The 18070-nt window shown below is 34.8% G+C and overlaps 1 protein-coding gene across 1 annotated transcript in view; it reads right to left on the reverse strand.

Annotated features, from left to right (window-relative positions):
• Positions 1 to 18070, reverse strand: part of GULP1 (GULP PTB domain containing engulfment adaptor 1) — a 271691-nt gene that overhangs the window by 47965 nt on the left and 205656 nt on the right. Inside the window, exons 5-6 of the mRNA XM_089916579.1 lie at positions 7365 to 7436; positions 1454 to 1552 (exon numbers count right to left, since the gene is read on the reverse strand). Coding sequence (XP_089772705.1) covers positions 1454 to 1552; positions 7365 to 7436 — 171 coding nt within the window. The remainder of the gene's footprint in view (positions 1 to 1453; positions 1553 to 7364; positions 7437 to 18070) is intronic.

Raw genomic sequence — 18070 nt, forward strand, 5'->3', positions numbered from 1 at the left:
GTTGCTACATTTTTGACTACATTGTCACTCTATAACTTACTGCTTCCTTAGCCTACTGTTCTTTTGTAACTACCATCTGCCTAATGAGTTAATCTGAGCCATAATTTCAACTGCCTTGTTTCCCAGCAAACCGTATATATATACATGAGCTTGAATAGACCAGACCTCCCACTATCCTTTCATCACTTCTTTTGTCTGCTTTCAGCCACCTCAGCAATAGTTACTTTGGGATAACCATAACAAAAGTGGTCTCCAATTCTTTGTTTTTATTTAATATTGAGTGTGGAGAATAGAAGGAAATTAGAACAGTTGAGGCAGGTCTTAGATTCTTGGCTTGAGAGGTTTGAAAGAATGTAATTGTTCTTTATTTTGGAATTGAACAATAACTGTGGGTGCATCCATGCCATCGTCCAGTTGTCCTAAAACATATTATAAATGCAAAATTTCCATGGCAATTCTGATTCTGTAGGCTAAGATAGTATGTGGGACTTATTTTTGCAAATGTCTCAGTTATTTTTGATGCAATTTAGGTGAAAACAATTACATCCACAGTAAGTACATATTAATAAATGTGAATCTAGAATAGATTATATTTTCCAATTTTTTTCCATTGGATATGTAGGGGGGAAAGCTCTCAAATACAAGAACCTTAAGTTTACACTGTGTTATGGGCTGAATTATGTCCCCCCCAAATTTATATGTTGAAGCCTTAACTCCCCATACCTTAGAATGTGACTGGGTTTGGAGATAAGGCTTGAAAGAGGTGATTAAGTTAAAATAAGGTCATTAGGGTCAACCCTCATCCAATCTGACTGGTGTCCTTAGAAGAGGAAATAAGACATACAAAGAGACAGGATTATGCGTGCACAGACAACCATGTGAAGAGGCAGCAAGAGGGCAGCCATTTGCAAGCCAAGGAGAGAAGACTCGGAGGAAACCAAGCCTGCTGCTGTCAGCTTAATCTCAGATTTCCAGCCTCCAGAACTGTGAGAAATAAATTTCTATTGTTTGAGCCACCAGGAATGCGGTATTTTATTATGGCAGCCTTAGTAAACTAATACACACTGATTATGTCTACAGGCAATAACAGTCGGTCCAGGACATTTTAATAAACAGCATACAGCTTTTGTCTTCTTTCATACTCAGTGAACCACACTTACATGCATCTCATTCAAGCTTATGAAGAAAAATTCCTAAATACAAGACCAAATACCGTTGAATACACTTTTAATATAAATTTTTATATCCCAAACATAGGCTGCAGAACAAACCACTCAGAAAGCAATTCCAAATGTTGTTTCTTCCCCTATAAATCCTATAGTTTTAAATTGTAGTTAACTGAGAACTCAACAGTTTCAACTGGTAAAACATTTTAAAATACTCATTAAAATAGGAGCATAATTGCAATTAATTCAAGAGTAGAGTGCTTCCGATGTTTAAAAATGAGCCTTACCTTTGTTTTGGGATCTAGAATTTTTACTCCATAAATTGATATTTGCAACTCAACTTTAGGAATTTTCTGGCCTTCAGATTTCTTGATATGTCTTGCAAACTACAAATGAAAATTTATTCAAAACTGTAATTCTGTTTCTATAGAAAATGAACACATATATTTGGAGCTCATATTCAGTGTTGAAATTTCATTAAATAAATTATTGCCCATTATAAAGTATTTTTATAAACTCCACATGGCCCCCAAATATTTAGAAATCAAACTGAAGCTAAGGATTGAAGTAATTATCCCAGATAAAACACTCAGAACGGACTTCCCTGGTGGCGCAGTGGTTAAGAGTCCGCCTGCCGATGCAGGAGACACAAGTTCGTGCCCTGGTCCAGGAAGATCCCACATGCTGCGGAGCGGCTGGGCCCGTGAGCCATGGCCGCTAAGCCTGCGCGTCCGGAGCATGTGCTCCCCAACGGGATAGGCCACAACAGTGAGAGGCCCGCGTACCGCAAAAAACAAACAAACAAAAAAATACACTCAGAACTAGACTCAGTCTAGAAGTATTGAAATGTCCTGGCTTTATCTGGCAATGCTATTCTTTCCCTACTTTCCTTCTCTCCTCCCCGCCCCCCCTTTCTTTTCAAGAAATAGAAGAGAACTATTGAAAAAAATTGTATTTATTACCCCTCTTGTAGGGGTTCAAGAAGTTATTTCCTAGTATAACATTTTGTTAGCATATGGATCACCCTAACTCGATTCAAAACAGAGTATCTGTAAGGCAAGATGGGGTTTCAGTCCTCTTTTGTGTGTCATATTTATGTGCATCGTGTATTTCTTTCTAATATGAATACACATGGTACAGTTCAGTCCCAGAGCAGAGAGTGTTTAAAGGCCTCTTTCTCTTTTCATGATTTTGCACTGCCATGGAGAATAACATAATTAATGCATATAAGAATGCCTTGAAATGTCTGCCTTGATATCCAGGGAGGGGGTTATAGGGGAAGGGTTCCATTTGCTTTATTTCATTTTGGGTGGTATAATTTTTTAGTTTGCTATCTGTCCTGTTCTATAAATACAGGCAGCTTTTTTCTCGGTATTCAGCAGTCTTACATTCTGCACATAAATGTGACTAATTCATGCCAGAGAATTTTCTTTTTTGTCTTTAAGAAACTTGTTTTGCTTCAGTGCAGACCTTTAAAAACTATCCCAGCTCTCTCCCAAAGAAAGTGGATTAATTTGTTTCTCTTCCCTTCATAACCTTCTTCCTGTATTGGTATAATCAAAGCAATTTGGGGGTTTTCACATAAGGAGGCTGACAAAATAAATCAGCTGCTTTCCATCTATGTGAACACGTCTGAACAAAGCCAATCCCATGGCTGGCCGCAGAAGCAGTCTAAGCTGGCTTCCTGGGTGCTGATCTTTTCCAGAAACAGAAAATGAGCAATAGCTCTTGAAGCCTTTTCCACATCTGGACACAACCTTTCTTGTGACCTCTTTTAGTTTCCAAAAAGTCCGTCACAAAACAACCACTAACATTAAACTTATCTGTTATGTCTTTTCTGCCAGAAAAAAAAAGGAAAAAACGAAAAAGGGGAGGAAGTAGTGGCTACAAGTAGAATAAACAAAGAGGGGAGCAAGGAGGGAGAGAGGGGAAACAAGAGAACGAGACTAAGAAAAAGAAAAATATACATAAAATATCTGATCTATGGCTTATGAAACCTTTTCTTCTGCTTCATATCAAGATGAAATAATTGTGCTCCAAGAAGGTTCAGAGATCATCCAATCCCATCCTCCCATTTCAAAGATGAGAAAAGTAAGTCTCAGAGAAGTCAGTTACCTTGGTCATAAAATGGATCTGTAGCAATCAGGCCTAGAACCTAGTTTTGCTATCTACTAATAACTCTTTTCTTTTGCCCAGCACATTTTCTGAATTAGAGAAAAAAAACCTTCCAGTTCTATTTTCATGTTTATCAAGGCTGATACTGGTTATTGGCCTTGACCGTTGCACAAATGTTGCAAAACATTTAAGCCTAAGGTTATATTTGTTCAATCTATACTATTTTAAACAAAGTTTAATATTCTCATTCCTGCTTGTTTTTTGTTTTGGTTTTTTTTTAGTTTGAGATGACTGTATTCTATCTATAGTTTGCATGATTTCTCTAGGTCTCTTTTCCTACTCGTAGACCTCTCAACTGTGTTCCACAATACATCTAATTTACATTTTGGAGACACATTCATGCTCACATTGTAATCTTTTCTCTCCCTATTTACTACTTGAATGTTAATGCTTGAAAAGCCTTTCTGCAAATTTTTTTCCATTTTTGCTTCAGTAAATTTATTTCTTGGTCATCTAGATAGAGTGATCTACCAGTAAAACTTGAATATAATAATCTAATAAGAATATTCAAAGGGAGTAAAGCCTAAGAATTCTGGAGGATATCTGGATGCAACAAATGAATAAACAAAAACAAGCCTTTATCACCACAAAATGATGGGGAAGGATAAAGTATTACTTGAAATAAATAAAGTACTTAGTTAAATATATGCCACTTGTAAGTAGAACAGCTAAAGAAATTTTAAAGGGAGCACTACTGAGTTTCAATATCATCATGACACAATTTCTATCCATTTCTCAAGGACTTAAAAAGTGAAATCTAACTATATTATTAATGGAATATACATTAGGCAATAAAAATTAATGAATTAATTCAAATTCTTTTTGTGGTTCTTATAAATTGTTGATTTAATTAAACATTTTCCTGATAACTCTTACAGGGATACCAGCTATGTATGTACGTTTATAATTAAAATAATCTTTAAGTATTTCATTAATTAAATAACTGGTTATGAAGACAAAAACAGAGTGTTATGCTACTCAGGGAGAGTGAGGTCAAGTGGAGAAACTGCTGGGCCTAGATTTAACAGAACTTTTCAGTAATTTCCAAGGCCACATAGCTTGAGGTAGCTTCATGTAATTTTGTTAGCTCTGCTGGGGTGAGGGGTCTGTCCTCTAAAATTGGGGTCCAGGAATGCTGCTCCCTGGTTATCTCCCAGAGAAATCAAGAAGTTTTGGGTCTACATACCAATATTCATCCACATGTAAATATCACAAGCAGATTTTTGATGAAATATATTGAGCCCTCTGACATTTGTACTAGTTGTATTAAAACTAAATAAATCCCTATTAAAAATAAAATTCCTTAGAATAACAATGATATTAAATATCTAGAAGTCAAAAGGGTTTTTTAATTATCACTTTTTGAAAAATTTGGAATTTTCTTAAATTGTAGACTAAAACATGATTAAGAGATAGAAATTGTTGAACATGATTGAGAAATAGAAAATATGCTGTTTTGATATAGAATTTCTGAAAGTAAACACTTATAAAAATTATAATATTTAAGAAAACTTTATGAACTATAAATTTTCCACAAAATGACAGAAAAATAGTACCCAATAAAATAAATCAAAGTTTTAAAATTTTTCTTGAAAAATTATTAGGCATCATTAAACACAGAAGCATAAAAAAATACACTATTGAAAATCTTGTAAGTTTTCTATCATCTTGTATTAGTCATAAATTTTGAATTCTTCTTTAATGTCAGAAGCCAATATATTAATATTGCAAACTTTTGAAAAATTGTTAAATAGAAATGAAATGTTACCTTATGTGGCAAATAAAATATAATACTGAACTATAGTGGATAAAAAAGTAATCAGAATACATATGTTTAAGAAAAGTACGCAGGAAATTAAAATGGGGGATGTGTACACAAAACAGGGTTAATAAGCAAATTTCTTTTTTTTTTTTTTTTTTAGTAGAGCCATAGCACCATCTTCTGGTCATCTCTACATGACAACAGAATTACACAGGAGCCAGGGTCTAGGTTCTTAAAATAAATGTAAATATTCTTGTATACTCTTGAGTTGTAGCATCTGCCCTTTGATATAAAGAAAAAAAAAATTTAGAAGTAAATAAAAAGCATTGTTTTATTTATTTTCATTAGTTCATGAATCATTACCCTTAGATATACTTTCCTGATCTACAAAATTTTTACAATCAATAGAGTAAAGATTGCTTATTAGATTAAGTATTCGGGAAGATACTTGAAAGACAAAAGCTATTATCAACTGAGTATAAATTTTTAAACTATACTTCATGATTTTTATCTTATTGTAAACCACATTCCTTTATTAACAGAGTACATTTCCAAATAGGAAACTATATAAGAACTGAAAATAAAGTTTCACAAGAATACATTAAAAACTAGCCTTTTTTAAGAAAGCATTTCATCTCAAATATCTCTTTGTTACCTAGTCATTAGGTAATTGAATCTTTTTGGGTTTGGATTTGGGTTCACTGAATAAAGAACCTCCTAGGTATAAAGAAACATTAAGTGTAAGTATCATCATTCTTTTATAAAACATCCTGATTGTAGTGAAGTTGGATTCATACCCAGAGTGTGCAACATTCTGAACATTTAAATAGAAACTTATTCTAAATGTTGTCCATAAATTGTAAGACTTTTAAAATTCTCTGTTAGTGCTTAAAAGTATTTGCCAAACAAGCACAAGTATAAATTACTGCCTAATGAGTAGTTAAAAGAAATGGTTGGCGGGTCCCCTTTTTCTCCAAATGGGAGTGAGATCATCTTAGGACCTTTTAGTATATTTCTTTAAAAATACGTAAAATATAAAATACATAAAATATTTTAAAATACAAAAAAATTAAGAAAAGTCAGGTAAAATAAATGGATTAAAATATTACCTTTTATTTCTTTACCCAGAAAGCAAGCCAGCTCACTTCAATTTTTTTCTCAATTTAAACACTCAGTAGATTCCACCTGATATGACATTCTCAAAGCAAAGTAATACTTTTTAATGTCTATGATTTTGCCTGGCACAGAGGCCTACCTCTCCTATGGAATAATTGGATGAACTCTAAATAAAGTCAGAAAAGGGTTGTTTCTAAAAAAATTTTGAGAACCATAGAGAATAACAATAAAGTATGTTAACAAAATAGTGCTATATTAAATTTTCTTTTTTTTTTTTTTTTGCGGTACGCGGGCCTCTCACTGTTGTGGCCTCTCCCGCTGCGGAGCACAGGTTCCGGATGTGCAGGCTCAGCGGCCATGGCTCACGGGCCCAGCCACTCCGCGGCATGTGGGATCTTCCCGGACCGGGGCACGAACCCGTGTCCCCTGAATCGGCAGGCGGACTCTCAACCACTGCGCCACCAGGGAAGCCCTTAAATTTTCTTAATGAGATAAACATGAGAATTCTGTTGAAGGAGTTCTTCAAATCTTAGTATCTCAGAGGGAAGGATGTCTTTTGGGATGGGATGCAATTAGAAAAACATGCGAGGGATGAATGGCAGCTTACATAAGATTTTCTCAGGAAACTTGCTGATTCTTAGTATGTGGAGTTGCTTAGTGTCCTTTTCTGCTCTTACTCTCACCAGTTCCCCAGGTCTGCTCATAGATATGGCCAGATCCTCGTGGATTTGTCCATTAGGACGTCTTTAACATATAGTGTCACAGCAAAATGCTGCTTTGTAATTAAGTCTAATTCCATACTTTCAACTGGTGGATATGATATTCTAACTTTTAGAGACAGTTGTTCTGCCATTATTAGTCTTTGAGTTAGGGCACAAGTCCACATTGCAAAGTAAAGGCAAGCTACGGAATGTCAACACATAAAATATTGCCGTTACATTTTTTTTGTTGAGTATGAAAAATTATACCTTAAAAAAATACAAAGAGTGTTCCACACCCAGAAAAATAATCGTTCAACAGACCATTTTTACCAGGGTGAAGCCATATCTGCCACAGAGCTATTCATGCTTTGAATTTTCACCAGTCTACTGATGACTGAAGATAAATTCAATACACTAGACACTTATCTGGAGGGCTTGCCCTACCTTTAGCTTCCTTACAGCATCTCTCACAACTTCTGTTCCTTTGGGCTGCTCCACTTCTGTGCTGCCAAGAAACTGAAAATGGTCACTTGTGAGACAGGCTTTACTATATCATATGTAAGTCATGTTGAAATATATCATGGAATAATAGAATGATGTGATAGTAATTCAAGTCCAAATCCTAAATAGAAGTTACTAATTTATATTATTTTATATGAAAATATAAATACATTACTTAATCATATACAATTCCTATTATTCAAGGTTTTTTTAAAACATACTTTTCCTAAATACTTTACTTGAAGATTTGTACTGGAAAGAAAATTAAAGACATTTCATTGGGCCCAGAGAAATAAAGTTAAACTCAAATTTAAAATACAATAACAATTAAAAATTATCTGAAAATTTAAAGCATATAATTTTTATGTTGTCAATAGTATATTTTGAGATATTAATGTGGTTTAATACAGTTTATAATGTCAAATCAACATCTTTCTTTGTTTTCCAATTAGCACACTTGTACAGCATGTAAAATTTTTAAATACACACTTTTTTTAATACACAGTATAAACATTCATCAAAGCCATAAGCTAAAGTACATTCAAAAATTTTTTTAAAAAAAGCTCTACAATTTTACTAAGAGTTAAAATATCCCTGGAGGTTTTTAGTTAAAACCTGACCTATCCCCCCCAAAAAGAAAAAGTTTCATAATAATTACGACATTGTAATAAAATCTCTATCCTGGAGAGATATAATACCTCTTAAACAGAAGTCCAATATCATGAAATGTTCAAGACCAATTAGAATTGACATGTGGATATTTTATTCTACAGATTATTTCTATATAAATAGCAAATAATCATTAAATTCATTAGGTATATATAATTTTCCAAAGACTTTTTTTCTTGTCACATACTATCAATCATAACACCAGGGTGGGATAAGAATTCATCACTTCTTATATAAATAGACATATGCATGAGTATGTATGTGTGTATACTTTACATCAAATAATTAAGTAGAACCTTTTTCATGTGTTAACTCACAGAATAAAAGGGAGCAAAATAGTAATGTCAGGGTATCTTTTAAAATCACATTTAATTCCTTCTTTCATTCTTTTAAAAAAAAATTATTGGAGTATAGTTTATTTACAGTCAGCTAGTAACACAACTATAGCTGTGTTAGTTTTAGGTGTATAGCAAATTGAATCAGTTATACACATACATATATCCACTTTTTTTTTTTTTTTTAGATTCTTTTCCCATATAGGCCATTACAGAGTATTGAGTAGTTCCCTGTGCTATACAGCAGGTTCTTATTAGTTATCTATTTTATATACAGCAGTATTATCTATACTGACATATATATATGTCAATCCCAATCTCCCAATTTATCCCTCTCTTTCATTCTTGAAAAAACTAATAACAACTAAAGAAATGAGAGTTTTGTTTTTCAAAATGGGGTCTGTGTATTACCTGTATGACAATTACCTAGGGAGCAGGTTAAAACATAACAATGCAGATTTCTCAATCTAATAAGGGTAGGGCTAGGGAATTATATTTCTAAAACCATCACAAGTGATTTCTTGTACTAAAATCTAAGGAACAGACTTAGAAAATAGTAACAGCTGAGGAGAAGAGTAGAAGGTAGATAGAAAAGGTGAGCTGAAAATATAGGAGAGGGGCTTCCCTGGTGGCGCAGTGGTTGAGAGTCCACCTGCCGATGCAGGGGACACGGGTTTGTGTCCCGGTCCGGGAAGATCTCACATGCCGTGGAGCGGCTGGGCCCGTGAGCCATGGCCGCTGAGCCTGTGCGTCCGGAGCCTGTGCTCCACAACGGGAGAGGCCACAACAGTGAGAGGCCCGAGTACCGAAAAAAAAAAAAAAAAATATATATATATATATATATATATATGTATATATATATATATATATATAGGAGATAACTGCTGATCCCGTTTCTAATAAGCTCATGGAGTGAACGTGAAGCTCAGAAGCATTAAGGCAAAAAAGTTTCAGTTTTCAGATTCTACAAGTACAACAGTTTCTTTTTCTAATATATTCAAACTATGCCAAACAACTGCAACTTGGTCTAGATGTAATATCATTAGGCACTAGGTTTGTCCCTCTGTGACCTCAAATTGGTTGACCACATCTGCAAAAAAAGACCAAAATTAATGGAGAAATTCTCAGCTAAAAAGGAACTGAAAACCTGCTACTAAGATATGTGAGACAGCCAAATTGATTCCTGACACCAATGGACCCATCACATTTCTTCTGTTTCAGGACAGTGTATTCAACTTTGGCTTCATGATACAATAACTTGGGAGCTTTAAACTTAGACCAATGCCTGGGACTCTGATTTAATTAGCTGGGGCGGAGCCAGGGCATCTGTGCATTTTAAAGCTCCCCAGGTGATTTTAACGTGCCACCAGATTTGAAAAGCACTGTTTTAGATCGTGCAGAAAGAGTAAAGGGTTCAAGTGACAGGAGGCAAGCGAACACAGTAGAAGCTATTTAGTTCTGAGTAAATCCATGGGGTAAACTCTTCTCAACATCTCCGAAATTATCACTGAGAGATTCCCCATTAGTGGTGGTCTAGTGTTAGCAGAACAGGAAGGTAAAAGCAGACTATATTGCTAAGTGATTACTGAACTATAAGAAGGAAGCGTCTGATGTGTCGATAACAGACTGTAAGAGTTGCTAGAAATATTTATGGAAAATATTCGTACTTCGGCAGTAATGTCATGAGTCATAGTGGTTATATGTAAATAGGCCCATATGGGAAAATTATGGAAGAACTCCAAGTACATTCTAAATGAATCAACCTCTTGCAGTGCTCCAGGAACATTTTAATATGTTTCTTTCACGTTGGCTTTAATTAAACCATCTGAGTAATGAAACACAGGGAGAAGCCTTGAATGATTGTGGGAACTAAGCTTTAAAGATTTCCAATATGAAGCTTGCCACTTAACCCTTTTTTTCTATGTAATGTTGGATGAACTGAATGGAAATAATTTAAAAACTGAAAAACAGATTATTCCTTATAATAGTTCCTGTATTTTTAAGTTATAAAAGTCATGATACTTAGATTAAGTAGTTCACATTTGTGTGCATTCCATGTCTATATAAAATATTTATAAGACCCTTGAATATGATGCAGCATGCTGGAATAAACTCTAGGCTTAGAATCTGAAGATACTGAAAGGTCACTTAGTCTCTGCCTTATTTGATTCTTGAAAAATAAGGATAATAATATTGTTCTTCTCTCCTTACAAAATTGCTCTGAAGATCAACTGCAGTAAGAGATAAGAAAAAAACCAAAAACACCCTGTAAACCGCAAAGTGCTTTATAATTATGAGGGATTGTCACTTCTTAATTTAATGATTGTTTGGGGAAGACACTAGAATTCAGTGGATATCGTTGGTGCCTGCTCAACTCTCCTTGGATCTTCTTTATCAGTGCTGGGATCCATCCTCCAGCTTCCCCATGCTTTGCTGGTAATGGCTCACACACAAGACCTTCAGAGGATCTCCTTTGGGCAATGAGGTCACTTTGCCAGTACAGAGAGCTGGAGACACCTGGAAGTTTTTTGCTTTGCCCCATATCACAATATTCCTTAGCTAATGACTGGTGTAGAAAAATAGAAAAATAACTTCATATTCTAAGAAAAAAAAAAAGATTTAGAGCCAAGTTTACAGATTACAAGGAGAGAAAAAATACATACTGAGATATGAAAGGGACTAAAAGTTTAAACTCCCATGCCCCAGCTCTTCATAGGAAAAGAGGGGAGTGTGTAAAACAAAGCAGAGGAAGAAATGGGACCCAGAAATCAAGGGGGTGGGGCAGTGACAGAGGGTGTTCACCACTACATATATGACAAACCAAGGCACAGCAGTGTAGCAGGTTATCCAGAAATAAAGAAGAAAATAACAAGAGTTGAAAATGGTTACTTTAGTGAGTGAAACTTGGGAAAAGAGCTGAGGAACATTTTGCTTTTTCATTAGAAGCCTTGGGGAAATATTTGTTTAAAATGGACATGGATAACTTTGATTAAATAAAAATTGAATTAAGTCCCCAAGTGATAACAAGTTAAAGTTGCACATACTCATTTATTCCTTAAAAAAAAAAGAGAGTATTTACTATGAGTCAAGCATTTACTAAGTGCTGGGTATATAGCAGGGGGAAAATGTCCCGGTTCTAGTGTAGTTTATATCCCAGGGACCATACCTGTGTATGTGCGCATGTATGTATGTATGTATGTATCTATATATTTCTATGTTTATGTCTAGATCACAAACATATTTCTAACATATCTTAGATGGCATAAGTAAAAATAACACAAATAATAACATAAATTAAGCAGAGTGTAATATTTAAGATCGAGTGATCAGGAAAGTCCTCTCTAAAAGGGTGACATTTTAATAGCGACCTGAATGACAGGAAGAAATGAAAGATACTCAAACATATTGAGTTTAAATTCCTTTGATGTATCAGTTAGAGTAGCAGACTCAACAGCTGGGTATACAAAGTAGAGCTTGGGGAAGAAGAATTCTGGGTAAGAGGTGTGGATTAGGGAGACCCTGGCACTGAGGTCTCAGTGGAAGGACTGAGGAGTGCCAGAACCACGGGTCCCCAGGTAGCTGCCATGCTGCAGAGGGAGATGAAAGAGAAGAATGCTGCCAACAGAAATAAGTTAAATGTTCGGTGAAAGGGCAAGGAGAATCAAGAAAGTTAGATCCTTAATATTAGTAATCAGGGTTATCAGATTAGCAAATAAAATTATAGGATGCTGCTGTTGGTGGGCATGTAAAATGTTACAGCTACACTGGAAAATAGTTTTGGTAATTTCTCTGAAGACTAAATTTGCACTTATCCTAAGGTACAGCAACTGTACTTTTTGGTATTTATCCCAGATAGGTGAACACTTATATTCCTGTAAATATTTTTGCACTGATGTTCACAATGGATCCATTTGTATTAGTCAAATGTCAGAAACAACCCAAATATACTTCAGTGGGTGGATGGTTAAACAAACTGTGGTACATCCATACCATGGAACACTACTCAGCAATAAAAATAAGTGGACTATTGTTACACACACAACTTGGATGGATCTTAAGGGAATTATGCTGAATAAAAGAAGTTAATCTCAAAAATTCTCTTTTCTGTTATGAAATTTACCTAAATAAAAAATATAGAAATTTTGTTTTACAGTCTCTTAGAAAATGGGACATTGGTATGTTGAACACTTTCAATTGGGTAAAAGTCATTGCTTTTATGTTTTAGCAACTTTATGTCTTAGCTCCTCCATGTGGCAGAAAAAAAATAACAATGATGAGAAGAGAGTATAATGTATCAGACTGTTTTTGCTTTATACATGTAGATTCTAAGTGCTATTTTTCAGTGTGGCAAAAGAGCAAAAGAAAGAGTTATGTGTTCCGAGACCAGTGATAATGGTTGATGCTCTTTTTCTTATTTCAAGTATTCCAGATTTTATCAATTATATTTCTTCAGAGTCTCCAATAGACAACATTCTTTTCAGCACATACTTTTTTTGAAAGATCAGGCATTAGACCTTACATAAGTCCAAGTGCGTGTCTTGCACAATTGTGTGTCTGTGCTTTGAAGATCTGCAACAAAATTTTTCTGTTTCCTTATGAATAAACATTTCTACTTTAATAGTAATGTATGTTCACTGTAGGAAATTTAGAAACTACAGAAAAATGTATCAATGAAAATAAGCATCAACTTCTTTCTCACAATCAAGAGGTAATTATCATTGAAAATGTAATATGCTTTAAATTTGTTACTGTTAAAGTAATCGGCTAGTGATAGTATTAGGCAAACTTACAAAAACAAACAAAACCTCTTAAATTACTATATATGACTGATTCCATTTGGGGCATTATTGTGTGTGTGTGTGTGTGTGTGTGTATGTGTGTGTGTGTGTGTGTATTTAAATTTTGGCTACTAATTATTAAAAGAATTGAAGATTAGAATACTGAATAATGTTTTGATCCTAGATAATATGGACAGATAGGAAAGATATAAAACATAAAAGGACATTTACAATATATTAGACTATGAAAAGTAAGATGACAGTGATATAAAAATGTTTTGTGTATTCTTAGTCTATATATTGAAAGGTATAACAACATAGCATATATTTTTCACAGATTTTACAAACTATAAAATGTCTTTGGAAAATCATCAATAAAGACTTTGACAAGTACAGAGCAAATTTTTGATACTTTAAAGCTAATTATATGTTCTGTGCAAATAGTCCAACCTACGCATCTCTTTGGTCAGTGCATTTGGATACTTAGTAAATGCACTCACAGCAGATATTTTAGAGGCTGGAGGTTGTTGAAATTAAAAACAGAAAAATGTCATCAAACTCACTATTATATACAAAAATATTTACTTTATAGACTTTTAAAATTAGAATGCTATTAAGATATTTCATATCTGGTTTAATATTTTCCAAAACTCCCACAACTATTTTTCAATTAATTAAAATGACACAGGCTTTTCTTTTAAGCTAATCTCAAGTGATGTCTGTAGTCATTTCTTCCAGTTATTTCATTGTATTCCATTATGCCTAAAATAAGCATTTTGCAAAAACGTGTGAAAGTTTGAGAATTACACCTTCATTTTCAAATATTACTTGAAATTGACTTTTTTTTTTTCCCACTTAAAAGACTGAATAGTTTGTTTTATGACTTGCTTCTTTGCCAGTAGAGAGCAGTGTTGGACATCATATGGACCTAATTATAATATCTGCTTTTCTTGCTTTCTCAAATGTTTTTAGAATCACTCTGTAAATATGAAAATGTGGGTTTTTAAAAAATAAATGCCAGATAAACAACAACTAAAATAATTAACTAAAGAGTTACTAAGCCTAGCTGCTATGAAATCTGACACTAACATATGAAAGAGCTAACATAAATATATTGAATACACGTTTATATCAAATTCAAAATATGCCAATTGTATGTAGATAACATGTTCTCTATACAATTATTTTAAAATAATAAAGGAAAATAATTTTCTTTTTGTACAACATAAAAGCTTTCTCTAACATCAAGGCTAATAAATAACTCTTGGTAGCATAAATACCAATGGATATTTTAACTACAGAAGAAAAATAAATGAGTATGTCTCTATCTTTGTAAGCAAGGTTTCAGAGACTCAAACAGGATGGGGCTAATTTTCTTGGCGTTAACTTGACTGCATATGTGTATAAAAAAAAACCACAAAAAACCCCCCAGTACTTAAACTTTCCAGCTACTCAACTGCACCCAGTAGATAACCCATACAGGAGTAACCCAATTTAATTTTATAGTCTTTATTTGGCTGACTCTCCATGTCACAGTGCCAAACAATATAAAAAGCACATCATAATAATCAATTGCCAAAGAAAGGTCAGAATCAATTGAACTTAAACCTATTACTTAATTGTCAAAACCATAATCCTAAAAAATAAAATAAAATAGATCCACCAAAAAAGAAAGGATATAATTTAAACTAAATACTCTAAAGGTTATCCTTTAAAGGATGAGCAGGATTTAAAAGAGAATAAAAAATACTGGGGTCAGTGTTTAAAAGTTTACATTTTATATTTGATTTGATAGTTATTCTCACTTTATTGTAGTAACTTTCTATTAAATTGTATCTTTTTTATTATTATGTTATTTTTTATTTTTGGCTGCGTTGGGTCTTCATTGCTGCACGCGGGCTTTCTTTAGTTGCGGGCAGTGGGGGCTACTCTTCGTTGTGGTGCACGGGCTTCTCACTGCGGTGGCTTCTCTTGTTGCAGAGCACGGCTCTAGGTGCACGGGCTTCAGTAGTTGCAGCACGCGGGCCCTAGAGTGTGCAGGCTTCAGTAGTTGCAGTGCACGGGCTCAGTAGTTGCAGCGTGCAGACTCTAGGGCGAGCAGGCTTCAGTAGTTGTGAAGCACACGGGCTCACTAGTTGTGGCACATGGACTCAGTAGTTGTGGCGCACAGGCTTAGTTGCTCCGTGGCATGTGGGATCTTTCCGGACCAGAGATTGAACCTGTGTTCATTGCATTGGCAGGCAGATTCTTAACCACTGCGCCACCAGGTAAGTCCTATTAAATTCTATCCTCTATCTTCTTATTTTACATGAATACAGAGTGTATTATTTTAACAGGCTCTTGCTATTAAAACAAGATTCCTAATTTTAAGGCAAAACAAACCTAGTTGCTATAAACAAGAAACTGTGCTCATTGACCACTGTGGGAGGGTCTCCCAAATCGAGTTTTGAATCATACAGTCACAGTAAGAAGCACTGAGGGTTTTGTTCTGTCTCAGAGGCCCCTCCACAGTCAAACTTCTTTTACATCTGAGGAGTGAGACAGGTGGAGTGAAGGGCAGAGCATTCACCTGTGTTGTTATAAATAAAATTATTACAAAAATAAATAAACACCAACTTACACAGAAAGCCAAAAGCATGGGCTTTGAATCCAGACAGGCTTTACAATCCATTTTCTCCTTAAAGAACCACTTGATTGTGGACTGTGGAGATATTATCATTCAACTCCCATTATTTTATAGATAATATAAACTGAGGACAAAGAAGGTGAAGTGACTTCTGAAGGTCACAAAGCTTTTCAGTAGCAGAGCGAGGGCTAGGATTCCAGCTCTCCTAAATTTCAGACATATATACTATTTTTGCTATCTTAAATAAAACAGAAACAGAAGGAAAGATAATATAGTATACTGGATATATATTACCCATTTAGGCCACATCCATTTGGTTAATTAAGTTTTATGTTATAGGTTCTTTCTACTGTGAGATATGCTTAAGATGTGAGGAAGTCACCTCACACCAGCCAGAATGGCCATCATCAAAAAAATCTACAAACAATAATTGCTGGAGAAGATGGGGAGAAAAGGGAACCCTCCTACACTGTTGATGGGAATGCAAATTGGTACAGCTGCTATGGAGAACAGTATGGAGGTTCCTTAAAAAATAAAAATAGAACTACCATACAACCCAGCAATCCCACTCCTGGCCATGTACCCGGAGAAAACCATAATTCAAAAAGATACATGCACCTGGGACTTCCCTGGTGGTGCAGTGGTTAAGAATCCACCTGTCAATGCAGGGGACATGGGTTCGAGCCCTGGTCCAGGAAGATCCCACATGCTGCAGAGCAACTAAGCCCATGTGCCACAACTACTGAGCCTGCGCTCTAGAGCCCATGAGCCACAACTACTGAGCCCACATGCCACAACTACTGAAGCCTGTGTGCCTAGAGCTCGTGCTCTGCAACAAGAGAAGCCACCGCAATGAGAAGCCTGCGCACCTCAATGAAGAGCAGCCCCTGCTCACCTCAACTAGAGAAAAGCCCACATGCAGCAATGAAGACCCAACACAGCCAAAAAAAAAAAAAAAAAAGGAAAAAATATACATGCACCCCAATGCTCATTTCAGCGCCATTTACAATAGGCAGGGCATGGCAGCAACCTAAATGTCCATCAACAGAGGAATGGATAAAGAAGATGTGGTACATATATACAATGGAATATTACTCAGCCATAAGAAAGAACAAAATAATGCATTTGCAGCAACATGGATGGACCTAGAGATTGTCATACTGAGTGAAGTCAGACAGAGAAAGACAAATATCATATGATATTGCTTATATGTGGAATCAAAAAAAAAGGGTACAAATGAACTTATTTACAAAACAGAAGTAGAGTCATGTATGTAGAAAACAAACTTATGGTTACCAGGGGATAAGGGTGGGGGGGATAAATTGGGAGACTGGGACTGACATATACACACTACTAATAAAATAGATAACTGACAAGAACCTGTTGTATAGCATAGGAAGCTCTACTCAATACTCTATAATGGCCTATATGAGAAAAGAATCTAAAAAAGAGTGGATGTATGTATATGTATAACTGATTCACTTTGCTGTACACCTGAAACTAATACAACATTGTAAATCAACTATACTCCAATAAAAAATTTTAAAAGAAATCTGAGGAAGTCAGATTGGCTTTACGGTTAGGTAACCTGAATTTCCTCTACCATTTCTTTATTGAAGCTCTCAGAGCCTCAGTTTCCTCATTCATAAAATGGGGATAATACACAGTGTTTCTGTGAGAATTAAATGAGAAAATGCAATCAGTGACTGGCACAGAGTGAATGTTCACCGAATTTATGCTTAGAAATTAAAATACAATAATAAAATAACAGTCACAACAAGAATTTTAAAAAAGCCAACCTACCAACAGACTATGAAGTAAGCAAGAAAAAAACCCCTATTTTAAGCCACTAGTAGTCAGATTTTCGCTATAGAGGCAGCTAGAATCCTTACCAACACATACACAGGTATATTCTTTCCTCAAAATTTTATTGGTTATTTTTAAACACTTATTCTTCTAAATTCTCATTGTAATTTAATTTCATTGCAATGTAATTAATTATACAAAATGAGATGTGAGATTTTTAGGATATCTATGAAATACCTACATGTGGATACCTTATCAGTAAGTGTTTATACTGTTTTTCAGGAAGGCCAAGTACTTTTCTTGCTAAATATATTCCTAGTTGCTTTATAGTCTGGGGTAAACAAGTTTTTTTAAATTCTATTTATAACAAATTATTGCTACTATGGGAAACATTTACCCTGCATTTAGTCAGCTTACCAAATTATCTTATTAAGC

This window comes from Delphinapterus leucas, chromosome 8 (genome assembly GCF_059928025.1).
Source record: "Delphinapterus leucas isolate spDelLeu-1000000601 "Yukka" chromosome 8, BTC_Dleu_Yukka2, whole genome shotgun sequence".
Lineage (NCBI taxonomy): Eukaryota > Metazoa > Chordata > Mammalia > Artiodactyla > Monodontidae > Delphinapterus > Delphinapterus leucas.